The following is an 18,908-nucleotide window of genomic DNA, read 5'->3' on the forward strand; positions in this document are numbered from 1 at the left end:
AAAACTGGTAAAAGCTGGTGTGCTACTTGTTTACCCTTTCTCCTAGGGTAAGCCTGTTGGGGTCCCAGGTCAACAAGATGACTTTCAAGTTCTTTAACCTTGGTGGTCTTGGACCCCCCAAATTTTGTCTCTCTAGTCCCAAGGGGTTGTCAAAAGCAAAGGCCAGTCTTTTCCTGCCCTATTATCTCTGAGTTTCATTCTCCCCTGAGCTAGCCATAGAAATTTAAATCCTTCTTCTCCAAGCCAGGTCATAGAAGCCAACCCCATTTCCTCAAAGCCAGTCATAAAACTTAAAAATATTACTCCAACTTTCCCTCTGCCTTTCTGTGTAAAATTGGCTGTAAAGAAATTAACTGCCCTACCTTGTTTGTCTGTAGGTCAAGGACCCCCATTTCCGTGAGAGCCCTGCCCCACATCCAGGGGAAGGAGTCATGCTCAGAGAGGCCAAGAACAACCTAGGTAGATAGGCCTTGGTGGGTTTCCCCACTAAGGTTACCAGCTTTAGATCCTACCCTTTTTGTCCAATCATATTCCTACACAGCTGTCCTTAAACCTAGGTTTGTCCTGTCATTAAACCTAAGATAAAAATGGACTATTTCCCTTATATCTCTGGGTCTTCATTCTAAAGACTCCCAGAGTACACATTAAATAAATAAATTTGCATTCTTTTCCTCCAATTAATCTTCCTTTGGTTAGTTGATTTTCCAGCAAACCTTCAGAGGGCAAAAGCGAATTTTCTCTTCATCTCCTAAATCTTCCTTCCCCCTCCATCTTCATCATCCCTTGTCCAACCTGTTATCACCTTTTTTTCTGGACCGCTGTAACAGCCTTCTGAGTAGTTTGCCTGCATTCAGCCTTGGCTCCCTACAGCTTGTACTGCAACTGATCAAATTTTAGAAGCACAACCCTCTCTGTTCCAGCAACTCTGACTTTCATTCCTTTAGGTCCTCACACCATAGGGCCTTTGCATTGGCTCTGCCCTCTGGATAGAAGGGGGTTTCTACCCTCCCCACTTCTTGCAAGTAGCTCTTACTTACTTTTAGGTTTCACTTCAGTCTTTGCCACTTTAGAGACACTTCCCTTGGCTACAGGAAAATTTCCTGTTGTAGGTTATCATAAAACCACACATCTCTTTCATAGCAGTCATCAATGCTGCCATGTTATTTGAAGGATATTTGAGTGTCGGTTTCTCTCATTAGAACATAAGAACCCTGAGGGTGAAGATCTCTTTTTTTGTCACTGAATTTCATGCATTTGGAATAGTGCCTGGGACCCAGTAGTGCTCAGTAAACACTACTTCTGAGTAAGTGAATGATTGCATTGCATGAACATACAGATGAGTGAACCTTTTCATCTCCCTCACCAGCGTTTATATGTGAGAATTCATTATTCACACCTCACAAGTCTCAAATCCCCCATGTGGTGGACCTGCAAAGTGGTAGACCCGTGAGATAATACTTCTCCCCTTGGTGGTTTCCTTTGCATGCAGGCTAAGCTCATGAGAGGGAAGCCTCTTTCTGCAACTGTGTTGGGATCAGAAATTATTGAGTGTCCAGACTCCAATGCTGGTTTTCCTGGTCCCCATTTTGATCACTAGTTGTTTTTTTTTTTTTAAATGTGATTGATCCTAATTATTTACCACCTGAATTGGCTTTAAAGAGGGAAGAGATACATTATAAAGCCGAGCAGACTCCACTACCCCCACCCAGCCCCCAATCTTCACATCTCTGTAGAAGAGTCATCTTTTCCTCACCCATTTGCACTTACACTCAGGGGCCCTTTCCATCCTCCTCCGTGGCACCATCTCGTAGGTGTGTGTGCAGACTTTCCCCTCAGTCCCCCTTAGTGGGTAACACCTCTTGCTTTCTCATTGAACATCTATTTAAAACTTCCTCCCCTGTACTATGTAATATATACTTTCTCATTAAAGAATACTGGAAAATGGAGACAAGTAGGAAAAAACCCAAGTCATCCAAAGATTTCACCCTCTCCAAACAAATTATGTTAATAAATATCTTGGTGTATTTTCTTCCAAATTTTTCCATGCATAGGTGGTTTTTAAACACAGGTGTAATTATACAGCACATTAAATTTCACATTCTACTTTTTTCACTGGTGATGGCATTAACATTTACTAACTTTTAGAATCCATAATTTCTTTTATTTCTGATTTGAAATTTTAATATATAAAAGAGAAGCAGTAGAAAGAAAACAAAATTTAGAAACTCTGAGTTCTGATTTTATCTCTGTTGTGTTCATTGAGCAGCTACAGACAGGAAACTTCACATTTCATGGGGTTGGTTTCTTCCTTTGAAAAAGCATTATGCTACACAATGGGATGGAATGCCACTTTTGCTACTGAAACCCATGTAAATAAATTTCTACATAACAGATTGATTTGGGGTTATTTTACCTACCACCTTTAAAGGAAATTTTGTTAAATGTGAAGAAAAATCTAAATTCATTCCTATTTTTAAAATTTGGCTTTATGCACCAGGAATGCAGTGATGGAGATGCTGAACATATGAAGTATAGCAAAGAGAAAAGGATAAAGTCCAAACTTTATCCTGTTAATTAATGTAAGTCTAGTAGAGTATAAAGAAACAGAGATAACCAGTGGAATTTTCATGATCTGAAGGCACTGTTATTTTGAGTTGAAGAATCAGATAAAATTTCCAAACCATAACAATGCCATCTCAAGTTACATAACTTTACTTTAACTGATCTCTGGCCTCAGCCTGTGGAGTAGCTGGTGTGGACCCACAGGCACCTGACACCACGCCAGGCTCACACGACCTTTTCCAGACAAGATAATCCTTTTTTTAAAAAATTTCAGATTAATATGAGGGTATAAATGTTTAGGTTACATTGCTTTCAACTGTAAGCAAGTTGTAGTTGAGCCCTTCATCCAGGGGGCCTGCTGAAGAACCTCACATTGTGCACATTAGGTGAGATCTCGCCAATTACTCTCCCTCCTCTTCCCTTGCTAGACTATACTTGTGTTTTTTCTTTCCTGTAGAGGTATAGTTGTTCACACATTGACTTCATATTAGTATTGAGTATATTGGATACTTTTTTTCCCATTCTTGAGATACTTTACTAAGAAGAATTTTGAGGTCAAAGACCAAAAATAAAAGATTATTCTGAAATATGAACAAAAGGAAATCTGAGCCCAGGTTCTATATAGGCAACTTGGCCTTTATTTCCACCCAGGAATAAGCAAGCTGAGTTCGAGAAGGAAGTCAGCATATGGGTTAAGGTGAATGGGAATTTAAAGGGTCAGAGGGATAGGGATTGGCACATTCCCTCTTTCCTGGGTGGGACATTGATGCATTCATTTCATCCTGGGCAGGATGGTTCTATTTGGGTGGGTCAGTACTATCTGGGCGGATCCCTACATTTGACTCTATCAGGAATGTGTTTCAATTCCATGCAGGTAAACACAGAAGACACAAAGTTTCCATCTTTTCTTATGGCTGCATAGTATTCCTTGGTATACATATCTTATAGTTTGTTAATCCATTCATGGGTTGATGGGCACTTGGGTTGCTTCCACATCTTGGCAATTATGAATTGAGGTGCAATAAACATTCTGGTGCAAATGCCTTTGTGGTAAAATGATTTTTGTTCTTCTGGGTAGATACCTTGTATTGGGATTGTGGGATCAAATGGAAGGTCAACTTTTAGTTCTTTGAGGGTTCTCCATACTTCTTTCCACAGAGATTGTATTAGTTTGCAGTCCCACCAGTAGTGCCAAAATGTTCCCTTCTCTCCACTTCTACACCAGTATCTGCAGACTTGAGACTTTGTGATGCGGGCTAATCTCACTGGTGTTAGGTGCTATCTTAGGCTGGTTTTGATTTGCATTTCCCTGATGATTAGGGATGATGAGCATTTTTTCAAGTGTTTGCTGGCTATTTGTCATCTTCAGAGAAGTTTCTGTTCAAGTCTCTCTTTTTTTCCCTTTTACCGTTATTTGCATTTATTTTGTGTTGTATCTATTCCCGTGCCATAAATTTTTGTTTCTTCAGTTTCTTCTGGGATATCTTTTTATTCTGTGCTACCTTTTCTTCTGGTTTGGAAATAATTTGTTCCTTTTCAGTAAGGATCATCTGGATGCGGCAGGGGGAGTTCATGTATGGGTTAATGTGATCATGAGCTCTATTAAGTTTGGCGATGCATCTTAGGTACTTTGTTCACTTGGATGTGCTCAATGACCCAATTGGATATGCTCAATACTTCTAGACCCTTAAGTTCAGCATTACTCTCTGCGTTTTTAAGCATATGCAGCAAAAATTCAGCACTCTTTTTGGGCCAATGACCCTGTGTCCAGCCCTGTTTGGCCTGGGTCATTGGCCCTATCAACTCCACCATCGTAACGTTGGAATGGTACACATTGTTTCTTTAAAGTGACATCCTTCAGATACTTGGTGGCTTTTTGTATACGTACACTCTTGATGGCCTGGGAAGTTTCACGTGTGTTCTTAAAGTGAACACAAAGATTTGAGCCTCTTGACTTGCATGACTTTGTGGGGTTTTCGGGTCAAGTGAATAGCGAACCATTTTCACAGATCACCTCAGGCTGCTTAGGAGAAGAGCTCTGTTCAAGTCTCTTGCCCACTTATCAATGAGGTTATTTGCTCTTTTCTTATTGATTAATTTGAGTTCTCTGTAGATTCTAGTTATCAGCACTTTGTCAGATTCATAGCATGCAAATATCATCTCCCATTCTGAAGGTTGTCTGTTTGCTTTAGTTGTAGTACGCTTAGGTGTCCCATTCTTGTTCATCAAGCATTTATTTTTAAGTCCCTTCAAGACTTGAACACTTGGGAGGATGTCCATTCAAGAGATCCCATGCAAGCCTCAAGGCCTAGCCTTTTCTCTTGCAGCACAAGAGTGTAGATGAAGCTTGGCCGGAGGTCCTTGTCCTTGTGCCATGCACACTTCTGAGTCTCTATCTGTTGACAGGCCAACTCTTGGTATATTCCTGACTTTCAGTCCCTGGGATGAAATGAGACTTCAGGCCCTGATGGAGTCATGGGCCTGAAGTCCCATGACTGTCATTGGCCTCTGTCCAATGACAGAGGCTGTCATTAAGATGTGACTCTGAGCTTACATTTCTACAGAGACACTTCTAAGCCCTTTTCTTAATGTTGGCTGGCACATTCAGTCATAATTCCAGGAAGGGATAGTTACACATTTGGGGTTTGAGGATATTTCTTAGCAGAGGGTAGAACTTCTTAGTCTGGAGGAGCATAAAGGGTGGTTTATGTTTTGTAGTGTAAGGAAGACAATATTCATCATTCTTCCTTGACACTTTTGATCAAATTAGTGAGTCCTTTTGATTATTTTCTTTGGGCTAAGACTTGAGAGAGTGCACTGCTGTTTAGATGACATGCTCATAGCTGAATGTCCTGGATGGGTCTGGTGTGGTGGACAGTGGATAAGGCTCCTCCATCTGTAGGCAGAATAAGGAAACAGCATGCACTGGAGCAAGTGGGGCTCTGGGTCTTTCATGGAGACCCTGCCACCCAAACATTCCTTATTTCCAAGGTTACCCAACCCAAACCTCCTTCCATTCTGGCTCCTAATCACTTTCAGGATAGAGAAACTATTCTTTAAGTTAAACCCTTATTTACTACACTGAATGCTTAATGAACTGGACCTTCCTTATGATAATTCATCAGAACCAAACTTTTCTGTCCCTGAGAAAATGACTTTAGCAATCCCCACTTTTTAAATCCTTGGAAGAAGGGTTGATAAAGAGATAGAAACATACCATTTTCTCTGTCAAGTGTGAACTGTTAAGGAATAAGCCTTGACAGGAGTAGTTTAAATGAGAGGAGGATGTAAACCAGATATAACACAGCTAGACCAAGAGATAAGGTGGTAGTCTCTCCCTCTTCTAGTTCACTAGTGGCTCAGGAGCAAGCTGAAGTCTCCCCCTTAGTTCCCCCTCCTCAACCTAAGACAGCCTGGGCTATGGCTTCTCATCTATGATCTCAGTCAGAAGCCTTTTGATTTTTTCTGTCAGTCCTATCTTGAACATCGTCCATTCTGTTTGTTTCAAATTATCTGCATTTAACTCCTAAAAGACAATTATCTTCTATTCCCTACATTCTTATGTAACCCTAAATAAAGGAAATAAGGAATTCTTGGGGTCCCTTTGAATACCAGACAATATGAGATCCTCAGGGCACAAGAAATTGCAACCTAAACATGAACCAAGGAAAAGGATGGAACGATTAAGGTGAAACTCAGCTCTAAAGCTTTTTTACCTTTTTTGGTATCTGCACAGTGGAATAGAGTGAATTTTCTAGGTCTTCCTTTGGGATAGATTTCTATTAAAAAAGGAAACAAAAAACAAAAGACATCACCACTCATCTCCTGAGTTACATAGACAAGACCAGAGAGATAGTCAGAATTCCAAGATGGAAAAGCAGAGATGGATAGTGGCAAGTGTTTTTGTTGGCGACTGCTATAATCGTAAGTATTGATAATTTTTCAGAAAGCCACCACTTTACACTTAGACCATGCTGTGTTTAAATGAATCTCAAAAGTATATATCAGTCTGGTGTGAGCCATGAGCTTCCTAAGGCGGTTAAAGGATAGTTTGGAATAATATTGCTAATGTTGTAAATAAACTGTCCCAACAAAGGACCCTTGGAGAAAATCAGTAAGGACGACTAATGGAACACACACACACGAAAAATAGCAACAATATCCAAATCTCCTTCACAAATGGAGAAAAGCATTCTAGGTTGGTTAAGTTTATTCCTGAACATCCAAGGCAGTCCTGCAGCCTCCTAGGGGTGTGTCCTAAGCAGGAGAAGAGAAAGGATGATGATAAAGTGAGAGATGTTTACTTCAACCAGCTGAGTAGAGCACAAAGCAGTCTCTCCTGTGGGGAAGAAGAAGCCCTCAGATATTAATGACTTTATAGAGGAAAAGTAATGTCTCCTCTTCAAGGGGGGAAATGTAGGGAAATGTTGTAGGTAGGTGTAGGAAAGTACAGCCTGATCAATAGACATAAAAGACCGTGGTGAGATGATGGCAGTCATCTTTTGGGACTGACCTGAAATGAAGAGAATACATTGCTGATCACTTGATTAAAAAAAGAAACAAAAAGTCCGTAGTAAAACTGGGCCTTTGGGGCTCCCAAGTTCTTTTATTTCTTCATTAAATGGGCCATTGTGGAAAAGGGTCCATGGGCTGAACACTAACAAGAAGCCAGGCCTGGGCTGCAGTGATTTGTCCTTGAGGGGGCGGGGGGCTTTTGGAGTCTTCTACTTATTTCATGTCCCCAAATTGGCTTTTGTCATTGGGTTTCTTTAGACTTTATTCTTAAGATTTTTTTTTCAGAGGGTTCCCTCTGAATTACAGTTGTATCCATTTACTTCAGCTATGTGAACCACACTTGGGAAGCCTTGGGCATAGGGCCAGAGCCATCACAGGCTCTCTGAGCCTTCCCCTGAGAGCTTCTTAGATTCACCTCAGAGAGAAAAGTCATCTCTAGAGCAACAAGTCCCCTGACACCATGACTCAACATCATGTCCAAGTCACATTCTTCCACTCACTGCTTTATGGCCATCATGAACTATGGAGGGAAGGGGTCAGCCCATAAACCATAGCAAGAACACTACTGGTTTAGTCAGAAACAGGTGCCCAGAGGCCACCAAATTCTGCAAAGAGAATCCATGAAGACTTGAGGAGATACAGATGCACTGAGTTTTATCCTCACACCCCTCCCCATTCCCATCTTGCCATGGAAAAATATCAAGTAAAAAAAGAGTGTTTCAGGGAAAGGATCAGTTTCCAGGAAAGATGAGATGGTAAAATACTCACATCAGCATAAGGGATTGTGTCATACTCTGTGGTCTCTCCAGAATTAGGACAGAAGTTGGGAATTTCCTGATGAATGTCCATCCTCTTCTTTTCTTTAATGAACTCTAAAACGAAGTTGGTAAAGAATCAAAGCCTATCTCTCCTACCACTTACCACCCTCACTGGCCCATCCCCCTTTCTGAACTCAGAGTGACCAACCATCCCAGTTTTTCTGTAACTGAAGAATTATCCAGGACAGATTTTCAGTACCAAAACTGGGAAAATTCCAGACAAACCAGGATGGATCTGTGATCCTTGTCACTTCACTTCTTGATCTCTAGATAAAGATGGCCAAAGTGGGAAGCAGAAAGGTCAGAAATGTTTTTCAGAGGACTTCCACAGGGGCAGGGAGATCTCAAAGTTGTCAAAGAATGCTTAGGTCCTTCCCAATACCCCACATGGACAGTGTCAGTGGGAGCCCAAGAAGACACATCAGAAGGGTTTAGGAACACAGATCATGGGGTGCAACTGAAGAGAGACAAGGAATGCTTCCCGAAGAGGAATGTGTCTAGCCTGAGTAGGGGTGTAAGGAGAGGTTTCAGATTGATCTCATGGGAAGAATGGGGACATGCCCGAGGAACAGAGTCAGCAGTGCCAGAACTGTGTTGAAGGAAGTAAGTCCCTCTGGGGGAAAGAGAGGAGTGGGCCCTGGAAAGGACCTGGGAGGACTGTGCCCTCAGGAGAGAAGGTAGGGACACGAACACTCTCTCTACTCAAAGCAAAGGAGAGCAAGCTTCCTGTGTGCTTCCTGAGGGCAGAGACAGTTGCCTCTTCATCTCTATCTTCAGCACCAGTACCAAGCCTGGCACACAGCTCCATAAATGTTTGTTGCATCAAGGGAGAAGAAAATGCATGAATGAGGGTAGGGACAAAACTGGATTTTACCTATTCTTCTTTCTTTCTGCATACACAAAAGAACTAGCCCCAGTACCAGGATAATGAGCAGCATGAGCATCAGCGGGAAACACAGGAAGACCATGGAGGAATCTGGGTCACCTTTAAGGAAAGAACAGGTGGAGGCAAAGAGAAAGAAGTCAGCTTGAGAAAATAACCCAATTTTTCCACTTTCCTCCCAGCTTCCTGGCTTCCCAGAGTAGCCTTGTTTTCACACAGGGGCTGTTTCCATGGGGACCAGGACTTGAAGAAGGTATAGGTCCTGGGGCAAGAGGCTCCTGAAGAGAGCAGAGAGGCAGTCACCTTCACAGAGCTTCCTGACAAGGATGGGGCTTGAGGAGTTGCTGCTGATGGGGTTCCTGGCTATGCAGATGAAAGTCATGTCCTTCTCCCCCAGGTTCCAGGAGACAGGGAGGATGGAGTTATCATGGGTCTCATTGGCTGCTTCCCCCAGGACCTTCCAGCTGTAAGTAACATCTTCTCCTCTGTGTTCCATAAAGCATGTCAGATTGGTTGTGCAGCTGCCATTCTTACTGCTCTGCAGACCCACGATGACTTTGGGCTTTGACAGATGCTCTGTGAAAGAGACAATCAGGAATGAAAACCCTGCCTGTAGCTCTCGTTTCTCCCTATTATCCTTGGGTCCCTTAAACCCAAATCACCCTGGGAGCTCCAGAATGAAGAGGAAGCAGCAGTTCTGAGCAGAATTCTCTTTCTGGGAGAGAGGATTATCTAGGTCTGCTTGCCCACAGCTTAACAATAATAATAATAACAACAACAACCGTAACAACAAAAACAATAATAATAGGAATAGTAATGCAACAAAAATGTAGCTGTCATTTACCAAGCACAGCTACACAGCAAGCACTGTGCTAACTACATTTTAAATGCCAGATAATTTTATCTCTTTTAGAGGCTCCTTATTCCCTGTCCTCAGACTTTCTTGAAGGGACTTCCACTTTTCCTCTCCAGGAGAGAGTAACATTAAAACATCACTTTCGGCCCCACTCTCTATCTCGTGCTCATTCCCCCTCCCTCAGAGGATGAGCAATTGGATCATTGGCGGGATGATGAGAATCTGATACCTACTCCCTACCTTCTGTGCAGATGGGTTTGAGCTGTTAATGACTGCTGTTCACATGTGGTTTGCCCTTTTCCTTTCTCCCTCAGCTAATTAGCCTGAAAAGTACATGTCTTCTGTCGATATACACTTGTACAACCACATGTATGTGAAAGACACACCTGGATCAAGTGCCTGGCCTACCTCCTACAAGCAAGTCTGAAGGTCCATCTCCTGTCCCTAATGTTGCAGCTTAATGAGGAAGGCAGCCTTTCTTCTTGTAGCTGGTTGAGCAATTTTTTGTAATTTCAACTTCCCTGGATGGGCTCCAAGTTCCAGCTTTGGGGGGAGGGGGTATTTCTTCTATCTATCTTTACCAGAAATAAACCTGATAGTGTTTTCTTCTTACTTAATCTAGTTTCTACTTATCAATTGGTTGGCATCTGTAGGGGAAAGAGTATGATTGATCCTTATACCCTGTGATTTTCCTAAAGTAGGCATTACTTTCCTTTCCATTACAGATATGGAAACTAAATTAAGAAGTTTTGGAAGAAATTAAATAACTTGGCTAAAGTCATGCAGCTCGTAAGTAGAGAAGCCAGTATTTGACCTTAGATCTATTTGATTCCCACTTTCCATATGGCTCATCTCCCTACCATTCTGCTGCTTACAGTATCTCTGAGTACACAGGAGTCAAGCACATCTACTTCATCCATGAAGTAGTTCCCCTCTCCTACATTCTTGCCAAGTGTTTATCCAGCCCCTGATGGAGCATCTCTTATGTCAAGGAGCTCACCACTTCACCAAGGCAGACATCCACCACTGGAATTGATTTGCTCACCATAGACACGTAGCACATACTCCTGGGTGATGGGAGGGGAGGAGGAACTGTATATCTGTGCACAGTAGGCACCTGAGTCACTCTTCTTCAGGTTGCTGAGCTTCAGTTCACCCCCAGGTGGGAACTCCATCCTTTCCTTATTACGATTTTGGGTCACTATGACTTTGGGTTGTTTGTTTCCTATTGGCTGTATGGTGACAAGAACCGTTGTGTTGATGCTCCAGACAACAGTGTCCACCTGCTTTCCTGTGATGTTTAGGGGAAAAGTCACAGACCCACCAAGGGCACCGACTAGCTCCTTTAGGGCTCCGGAGACTGCTGGACCTGCAGGCACAACAAATCATAAAATAAGCCCAAGTCCCTGCCCTTGCCACCAGTTACACCTGGTTTGGGTCCTGGGAAGATTCTGCAGAATCCCACTCAGTTCAACACAATCAGCCCCTGGGATATCCTGCAGAACCGATCTCACATGACAGTGCTGAGAGCAGAACTTTCTGCCTGATCAGGGTGACTACAGGTGACCTTCACCTCCCTCCCACCCTATTCCCAAAGACTTCTGACTAAAAACACCAAGCTCTGAGGTCCTGACAATCCAACTCATCCTTAGCAAGCTCCTGTGAGGGACAAGCAGAGAAGTTAGTGTCCAAGCCCAGTCTGAAGCTGATGAAGTGGCTTGCTTGACCTGGGGCAGTGGTTCTTAATCATGGATCAGGTTAGTTCTCAAGCATAGATCAGGACATTGGGAGATAAGCTATATGTTCCTAATAATAGTGATACCTTAGACATTTCAGCATGATTTGTCTTTCTCTTTTATGATACATTAGAGTGGATTCAAGATCTTCCCCAAATGAGATTCTCATTCACTTGTATTCTAATATGCTTCCTTGAGTGGGAAGGGAAGAGTTGAATGTCAGGGAGCTCTGCAATATATCCAGGCTCACTTGTAATGCTCGGCACAAGCCACTAGGAATTGTAGTAGGGTTTTACTTCCACAAGAAATTTTTGTTTCACCACAATCTTAGCTCACCCAGAGAGTATGTCTTATAAATAATCACTGCTGGTTGTGTAGCTTTAGGTGAAAAACTGTTAAGAATAGCAGCTGAAGAAATATCCAGAAGTATTCACCTGGCTCTTTCAGTGTAGGGAATGAATCATTGGTTACCTATTAAAATCAGAGGTGCAGATGCACAGAACAGTGAGAGAATTCAGATTGGAACTCACAGTTTAAAAACATATACCATGAACTTGTTTAACTCTTGAAACAACCCTTTGAAGAAGAATTTTGATGCCCCCATCTTACAGATCAAGCACAGTGGGGCTAACTGACTAATCAAACTATAGAGTCAGTGAGTAGCAGTGCCCACATCAGTACCCACAGTGTCAAAACCTTAAAGGTCACATTTTACAGATGAAAAAGCTAAGTAGCAGAGGTGGAAAGAACTCATTCAAGGCTGATAGAAATGGAAAAACTGAAATTAAATCTTTAAATTAAATCCCCAAGACCCTAATGGGCTCAGGTGTCAACTCCAAAGCCCATGAGCCCTATTGAACCTTAATTTCCCTTCATGTCTTTTGGTGGCCTTCTCTCAGGCATAAGCTATTTTATCAGTACTCAGGGCAAGGAAACCTGAAGCTACCAAATGTTGACCTCCTCCCTTTATCACAGGTCTGAGGTGTCCACCAACTGTTTACTAACCAAAAGTACTGATTTCTATTCCTTTTAGGAATAGAAATATAAATATCTAATATCTTTTAGGAGCTATTTTCAATCATTTCCCCCCTGAAATGTGCATATACACTTTGGATGGCCCAAGCCTTTATAAAATCTTCCTGTTAAGTAATGTGGTTTTTTCCCTAATATTAAAGCCAGGATGGTTTTTGACTCCTCTCTCTTTAACCATCCCAAAGACCATCAAAATAGTCCCAACAGATGTTACAGTCAAAATAAATTTTGTTTAGTTTTTTTCTTTGTACTTTAAAGGCTGAAAAAATTTTAAATTTCGATTGGTTAATCAGTGCATTCATTCTTTTACTTCAACAACAGAGATGGAAAGAATGCATGTTTTGAAGTCAAAAAAGATTGGGTACTACTTGTCCCCAAGTGGGTACAATCCCTTGATGTAGGGCAATCTTCAAGTAATTTTGTTTTCATATTAGCTTTTGAAGAGATTTTTAAGGTGAGGGCTTTAGGTCATCAGCATATGTATACTTAAGCCATGATCAATTACTCTTTTCATCCTTCCACATGTTTGCTGCCACTTTTTCAGGGTAAATGTTAAGAGGCGTGAGTTGTGTGGCAGTCTATGGAAAGCCTTGTTTCTTGTTAGAATGAAATTGGAGGATGACACAGGGCCTAGATGGAGTAGATTGTTCTATCTCAAGTGTATCTTCAGGGTAAAAAGAAAGCAGCACCATGCCATTCCCTAAATGTGAGTTTAGAGGATAGTGGGCAGGGGTGGAGTGTCCTGGGCAGTTTTGTTTCTTCTTCCCAGTTGGCCAGGAAAAAGGATCCAGAAACAAGACGCTTCTCTTTTTCAGCTTCCCAAAGCTGAATTGCATATCCCCTTTCAGTGATGGTTTTGTACCTGCAGTGCGTGATCCTGTAGAGTTTTGCCATACCTAAGCAGGTCATACTTGTCTCTCTTAGTCATTCCTTCCTTCAACGACAATTTTTTTAGTTATTTAGAAGCCAAGGATACAACTAGGGGGCAAGATAGTCATGATGCTCACACTCATGGAGTTGGGAGACAAGTCATTTAATATGCTCCCACGTGGTTATGAAAAGGGCAGTATCAGGCACTATGGGCACTACAATGGGGTGAGGGGCGTAAGTGGATCTGTGGGATGAGAAGATTCTCTAGAGAATGAGTGGCAACCAACATCTCCCTACTAACCACTGGAGGGTAGAGAGACCCACGTATTTCATCTATCTTCCTCCAATATCTACCTGCCACCTAAATCAGTGCAGTGAATGCTGTGACCTGCTTCCTCTGCATCCATTTCACCTCCTCATCATGTACAGAGCAGCCAAATGGTTTGGGTAAGAATGACTGGCACCTAGTTCTAGTGGTAGCCTCTTGAGGCCCAGTAGTTAGTTCTCATGACCTGGCTGGATCACATCTGAGAGAAGCCCAGGACTTTTGCTTTAAGGCCAGGGTGATGATTTAACATAGAGGACTGCTGCCCGCTTACTGTGGCCAAACAGCCCTGTCTCCTCCCTCTCCAACCCTCAGTTCCTCACTACCTCATGCTGTTATTTGTGCTTCATCCTTCTCTCTCTCGATCTAAATCTCATTCAAGACCTGTAAAGGTTAGTTCAAAGCCCTGCCCTGAGGAAGTCTCCTACCCTTCCTCACAACCATGTCTTGAAAATTTACCACTCATATCACTTCATTTTTCACTTTAAAATCTCCTGAAATGTCCAACCACTAGCCAGGGGAAGTATAGAGCAGCCTAACACCATGACGGGAGATGGCAGGCAAGGGCGGCAATAGCATCATAAAGGTCAGGTCTTGAGGAGACTTCCCACTTTTTTATTTCACTTTTGTTCAGATGAGTAAAATGAGAAATGGAAAGTTTCAAAAAACATCTTTGGATGGCTTATCAGCAAAGTGAGCCAAAAAGTTAACACATGCTAACCAGTTACCCAGTAACATAGGTAGTTTTACATGAAATTGCTGGTCAACCATGTGTTAAGATAGCAGAGGCACTAATGATCTTATATTAAAAGCAGCTGAGAGATGAAAATAGGCCGAATTTAAAACGGCTGGGAATTGAGACTGAGAGAAAGGAACTGGGGAACAGCTACTACATTAAAACACTGTTAACTGGCAATTTACACAGGAACTATCCATGTTACCAGCTAACTCATGACGGGTCAGCAATTTGTCAAGACAACTGTGAATATTCCCCCAGTTACTTGCCTTTGGAGGTGAAGGGAGGTGGAGCAGGAGACCCTTTGCCTTCTGCCCCTGGTCAAGACTCAGATGCTCCTGGCATCAGGACGGTCAGCTCTGAGATGCCCTCCATAACAGGAGGGGACAACAGCTTCTCCCCCTTGCCACCTCCCTTTCCTCTTGGTTGTCATCTCCTTTTCTTTTCTTGCCCCCTAAAGCCTCAAGAGTCGAGTAGAAGGAAGGAGCCAAATGAGAAGGAAGGTACATTATCAGTACAGCCTGAAACAAGGGGTACTGACCCAGCAGGGAGATGTGAGGGCAGATAAGAGGGTAAAGGCCACCTCCTGCCTGCCAGTCTTGTCCTCAAGCACCTCTCTGAGCACTCAGTGCCTCTGTCTGAATATGCCAGTGTGTTGTGGCACCTTCATCACAGGAACCACAGAACAGAGCACCTCGGAGGTGGGAGAAATCTTAGGGATTAATTAGTCCAATAGCATTTCCCAGATGAGGAAGCTGACACTCAAAGGATTAGGGAGATGTTCCCAAGTCTGTGGGAGGTTGGAATCAGGAAGCCAGCCTCTTAAGGCAGGATTTCCCAAACTACCACTGGTCCCCTGGGAGTCTGTGGAGGTGCTTCTGTGATTTTCTCGGGGGAGCTGAGGGGTAGGCCTAGGGTGGTGTATAGAGAAGAGAACTGTGGGACTTAACTTTCATTAGCATCATTATGTGCTTGTTTCTATGTCAGATTTCATTTCTTTTTTTATTTTATTTTATTTTATTTATTTATTTATTTATATTAAATCATAGCTATGTACATTAGTATGATCATGGGGCACCATACACTTGGTTCATAGACCGTTTGACACATTTTTATCACACTAGTTAACACAGCCTTCCTGGCATTTTCTTAGTTATTTTGCTAAGACCTTTACATTCCACATTTACTAAGATTCACATATACCCTTGTAAGATGCACCACGGATTTCATTTCATGAAAGGAAACCACAGCTTAAATAAACAAAATGGGTTGGAATTTACTGCTCTTTACTCAACTTCTCCTTAACCAATGTGCACTGGGAAAAGCACACTGTGAATCAATACTGTGTTAGACACACATACAGGTGGAATCTCCAGACCTCCCACTTCCAGACTTCACCACACACCTTTCCTGATACTTTACTCCTACTCACCATGTCCATGTTCAAGCTCCCCACCACCTGCCCCTCTGTTTTCTTTTTATTAATTGTCTCCTCCTTTAATCATCATAAAATATGTGAAGGGGATAGTCTGTTGTGCCTATTTTCCAGATAGAAATATGTGGCTCAAGGAGTAGGACGCCGGTCCCATATGCCGGAGGTGGTGGGTTCAGGCCCAGCCCTGGCCAAAGAAAAAAAAAAGAAATACTAAGGCCACCAAAGCTGCTCCTTGGCCTTCTGAACTTGGCCAATGTGGTTCCCTATTCGTGCATTTACATTCCAGAAACAGCTATCTGTTCTTGGACCTTTCCAGTTCCTACCTTGCACTTGTGTACCTGGATAGGGGAGAGATCCCAATTGGCTTTTCCAGTGGAAAGTTCAGCTCAAATATGTATTTATTGAGTACCTCTCTGGAAACTCAATCTCTGATCTACCTCTTACCCAAGAAACTTGACCTCTTTGAGCCTAAATTTCTTCATCTGTAAAATAAGGATAATAATATCTGTCTTATAGAATGTATGAAAAACACCTTGGATGTAGTAGGAGATTAATGAATGGTTATTACTATAATTATTTTGCATTTGGTACGGCATGTAAAACATCATAATAGTACTGTAAGCTAGATTTCATTCTCTGTTCTGCACTTGAGAAGAACAAGGCTTAGAAGATGAGTAACTTGCTCACAATAATACAGCTATTAAATCAAACACAGGATGTCCTTGTCCACAGTCAGAACTCCATCCACTACCTTGCCCAGTGGAGTATGGAGAGCAGGCAGTGAGGTGGCAAGGCCCCCACAGCCTGAGTAACATTCAGAAATGAACTCCAACTGCTTCTCCTGTGTTCAAACAACCATATTCCTTTCTTCATCCTCCCTCTGCCAAAAGTCACATAGCTTTCTCTAGTTAACTATGCAGAGATCCTTGTGACCTCTCCCTTACTTCTTGTCATAAGTTAACAAAGTTGAATAGAAACCATTAACAAGAAGATTTGTCCTTATTCAAGTCATGTGCATCTTCCTGTCTTACTGTAAAAGCAAAATTATGTCTTTTTTTAATGCTATTTCCCCTATGCTACTCCCTGCCAAACAACCATGTACAGATACTATAAAATAAAGCTGATTTTGTGCTTTCGTGCTGGCTGTAGCCATCAGCTCAGTCAGACCTCCCGATCCCATCTTTCATTTCTGTGTCTTCTCTTGTACTATATTTTCCTCATTCCCCAGCAATTCCACTCTGGTTCACTCCCCTTCACCATATTCCTTCATGACACTAGAGGTTCTAGGACAATCTCTGAATCCTTTTGGCCATGGGCAGTATACAGAGAGCCCACAGCTTCTAGGAGCCAACCAAAGGACCACCCCATGGCAGATATTCACACACGCACTCTGTTGTCCATGGCTCAGATTTTACATGAGAGCCTGGGACTTTCAAAAACTCTACCACCTCACCTTCCTCATGTTCTATTTCTGATCACCATTTTCATTCAGAAAGTGTTTTTGTTTGTTTGTTTGTTTTAAGGGAGATTCTATTCTAGAACCATCTGCTTAGAACCAGATGCTTATGCAAACTTCTGGTGGTAAGAGTCTGCTGATGCCGACCACAAAGAGAGGCCAGGTAATGAGGAGAAGAGAATTGGGGGTGTTTACTGCCTGTATTGGCCTCAGGAAGGTCACTTTACACATTGATGACTGGAATTTTACACAAAAACTATCCATATTATTGGGTAACTCATGACCATTCAACAATGTGTTAAGGGCACACACAATGAGCCAGTTACACCAAGTCCTCAGAGGGCCACCTGCATTTAATGACAGGAGAGATATTTCTCATTTATGGGGCCCCTGATCCTTTCTGAGGGAACTCTTAGGATAATAAAATCCTCAAAGATTAGAATACCCATGAAAGGTACAGAATAGTCTTTGGTCCTCCATGGGATTAAACTTAAAGTACATACGGTATAAATTGGTTTTCTAAGTGGAAACGTATTGGATTGCTTGGGTTAAGAGAGAAAATTGGTCAGGTGTGGTGGCTCATGCCTATAATCCCAGCACTCTGGGAGGCCAACGTGGGTGGATTGCTTCAGGAGTTTAAGACCAGGAGTTTGAGACCATTCTGAGCAAAAGTGAGACCCCATCTCTACTAAAAATAGAAAAACTAGCTGGGCATTGTGGCACACACCTACAGTCCTAACTACTCAAGAAGCTGAGGCAAAAAGATCTCTTGAGCCCAGGAGTTTGAGGTTTCTCATCCTGGCACTTTATACTCTCTCTCAAAAAAAAAAAAAAGAGACAGAGAAAATTCAAGTGATTCCTTCTATTTATATCATTGTTAAGCATAGTTGTTAAATATATTTATAAATATGTTTAAATTAAAAATACATTTGTAAAAAAAATACACACTTGTACATAAAGTCTCTGAGGCTCAGAAAAGCTTTGACAATCCTCGTTTAATTCATGGCAGAATCCAGATTAGAAACCAGGGTTTAGGATACCCAGAACCATGTCTTTTAGTTCTTTCTTCCCTGGACAGAGAGAAGGGGAGTTGGTTCCCAGAGCCATTCCTTTTCCTTTCCCTCAAGTCTTTTCCTGCCCTCTGTGATTCAGAGACCAGAGATTAGAATGTTAGATGAGAAAACAGAGTCTCCTTAGATCAACCTTTAGTCCAGAGTAGAACTAGGAGCCTGGAGGTACACTTCAGGGGAAGGCAGGGAGGAGAAAGAAAGAGATTTTGGTGGGACTCACCTGTAAGCTGGCAGAGGAGAGAGATGAGAACAAGGAATGTTGAGGAAGCAGCCATATGGGTCTCTCGTCAGTCACTTAAAAGAACCTACTTGGGTCTGGTGCAGTGGTTCACGCCTGTAATCCTAGCACTCTGGGAGGCTGAGGCAAGTGGATTGCCCTGAGCTCGTAGATTTGTGACTAGCCTGAGGAAAAGTGAAACCACATTTGTAAAAATAGCTGGGCGTTGTGGCAGGTGCTTGTAGCCCCAGCTACTTGGGGGACTGAGGCAAGTGAATCACGTGAGCCCAAGAGTTGGAGGTTGCTGTGAGCTATGATGCCAGATATTGACACATGAGAATGAGTCATCATTATCTTACCATGGCTTATGTCAATGACAGACATGATTTTACAAATA

General features: G+C 42.4%; 1 protein-coding gene, 1 non-coding gene and 1 pseudogene across 6 annotated transcripts; 1 reads left to right on the top strand and 2 right to left on the bottom strand.

The window, feature by feature from the left end:
* Positions 1-2,014: 2,014 nt before the first annotated feature.
* On the bottom strand, positions 2,015-5,166 carry LOC128596470 (60S ribosomal protein L17-like; annotated as a pseudogene).
* On the bottom strand, positions 5,084-18,682 carry SLAMF7 (SLAM family member 7). Of its 5 annotated transcripts, XM_053607332.1 has the most exons (7): positions 18,515-18,682; positions 10,680-11,003; positions 9,082-9,354; positions 8,770-8,880; positions 7,846-7,949; positions 6,279-6,341; positions 5,084-5,458 (listed from the first exon to the last, which is right to left on the bottom strand). In XM_053607332.1, exons 1-7 carry the CDS (start codon positions 18,567-18,569, stop codon positions 5,387-5,389), a joined length of 1,002 nt encoding a protein of 333 aa, XP_053463307.1. In that variant the 5' UTR covers positions 18,570-18,682; the 3' UTR covers positions 5,084-5,386. The 5 variants fall into 5 exon arrangements, with proteins under 5 accessions (XP_053463307.1, XP_053463308.1, XP_053463309.1 ...); XM_053607333.1 differs by lacking the exon at positions 6,279-6,341; XM_053607334.1 differs by lacking the exons at positions 5,084-5,458; positions 6,279-6,341 and adding an exon at positions 6,739-6,819.
* On the top strand, positions 7,041-7,107 carry LOC128598051 (small nucleolar RNA SNORD2). The gene has a single exon (XR_008383558.1). It is a non-coding gene; the product is annotated as a small nucleolar RNA SNORD2 (small nucleolar RNA).
* Positions 18,683-18,908: the final 226 nt, after the last annotated feature.

Source organism: Nycticebus coucang, chromosome 10 (assembly GCF_027406575.1).
Source record: "Nycticebus coucang isolate mNycCou1 chromosome 10, mNycCou1.pri, whole genome shotgun sequence".
Classification (NCBI taxonomy): domain Eukaryota; kingdom Metazoa; phylum Chordata; class Mammalia; order Primates; family Lorisidae; genus Nycticebus; species Nycticebus coucang.

Excerpts from the sequence above, each read along its gene's own strand:
- SLAMF7 (XM_053607332.1), bottom strand. The coding sequence starts at position 18,569 with ATGGCTGCTTCCTCAACATTCCTTGTTCTCATCTCTCTCCTCTGCCAG. Across the intron at positions 6,342-7,845 it reads ACACAATCCCTTATGCTGAT|AAATCTATCCCAAAGGAAGA; the intron begins GTGAGTATTTTA and ends CTTTTTTAATAG. Across the intron at positions 5,459-6,278 it reads CTGTGCAGATACCAAAAAAG|ATGGAGGAGCCTTATCCACT; the intron begins GTAAAAAAGCTT and ends TTCTGCCTACAG.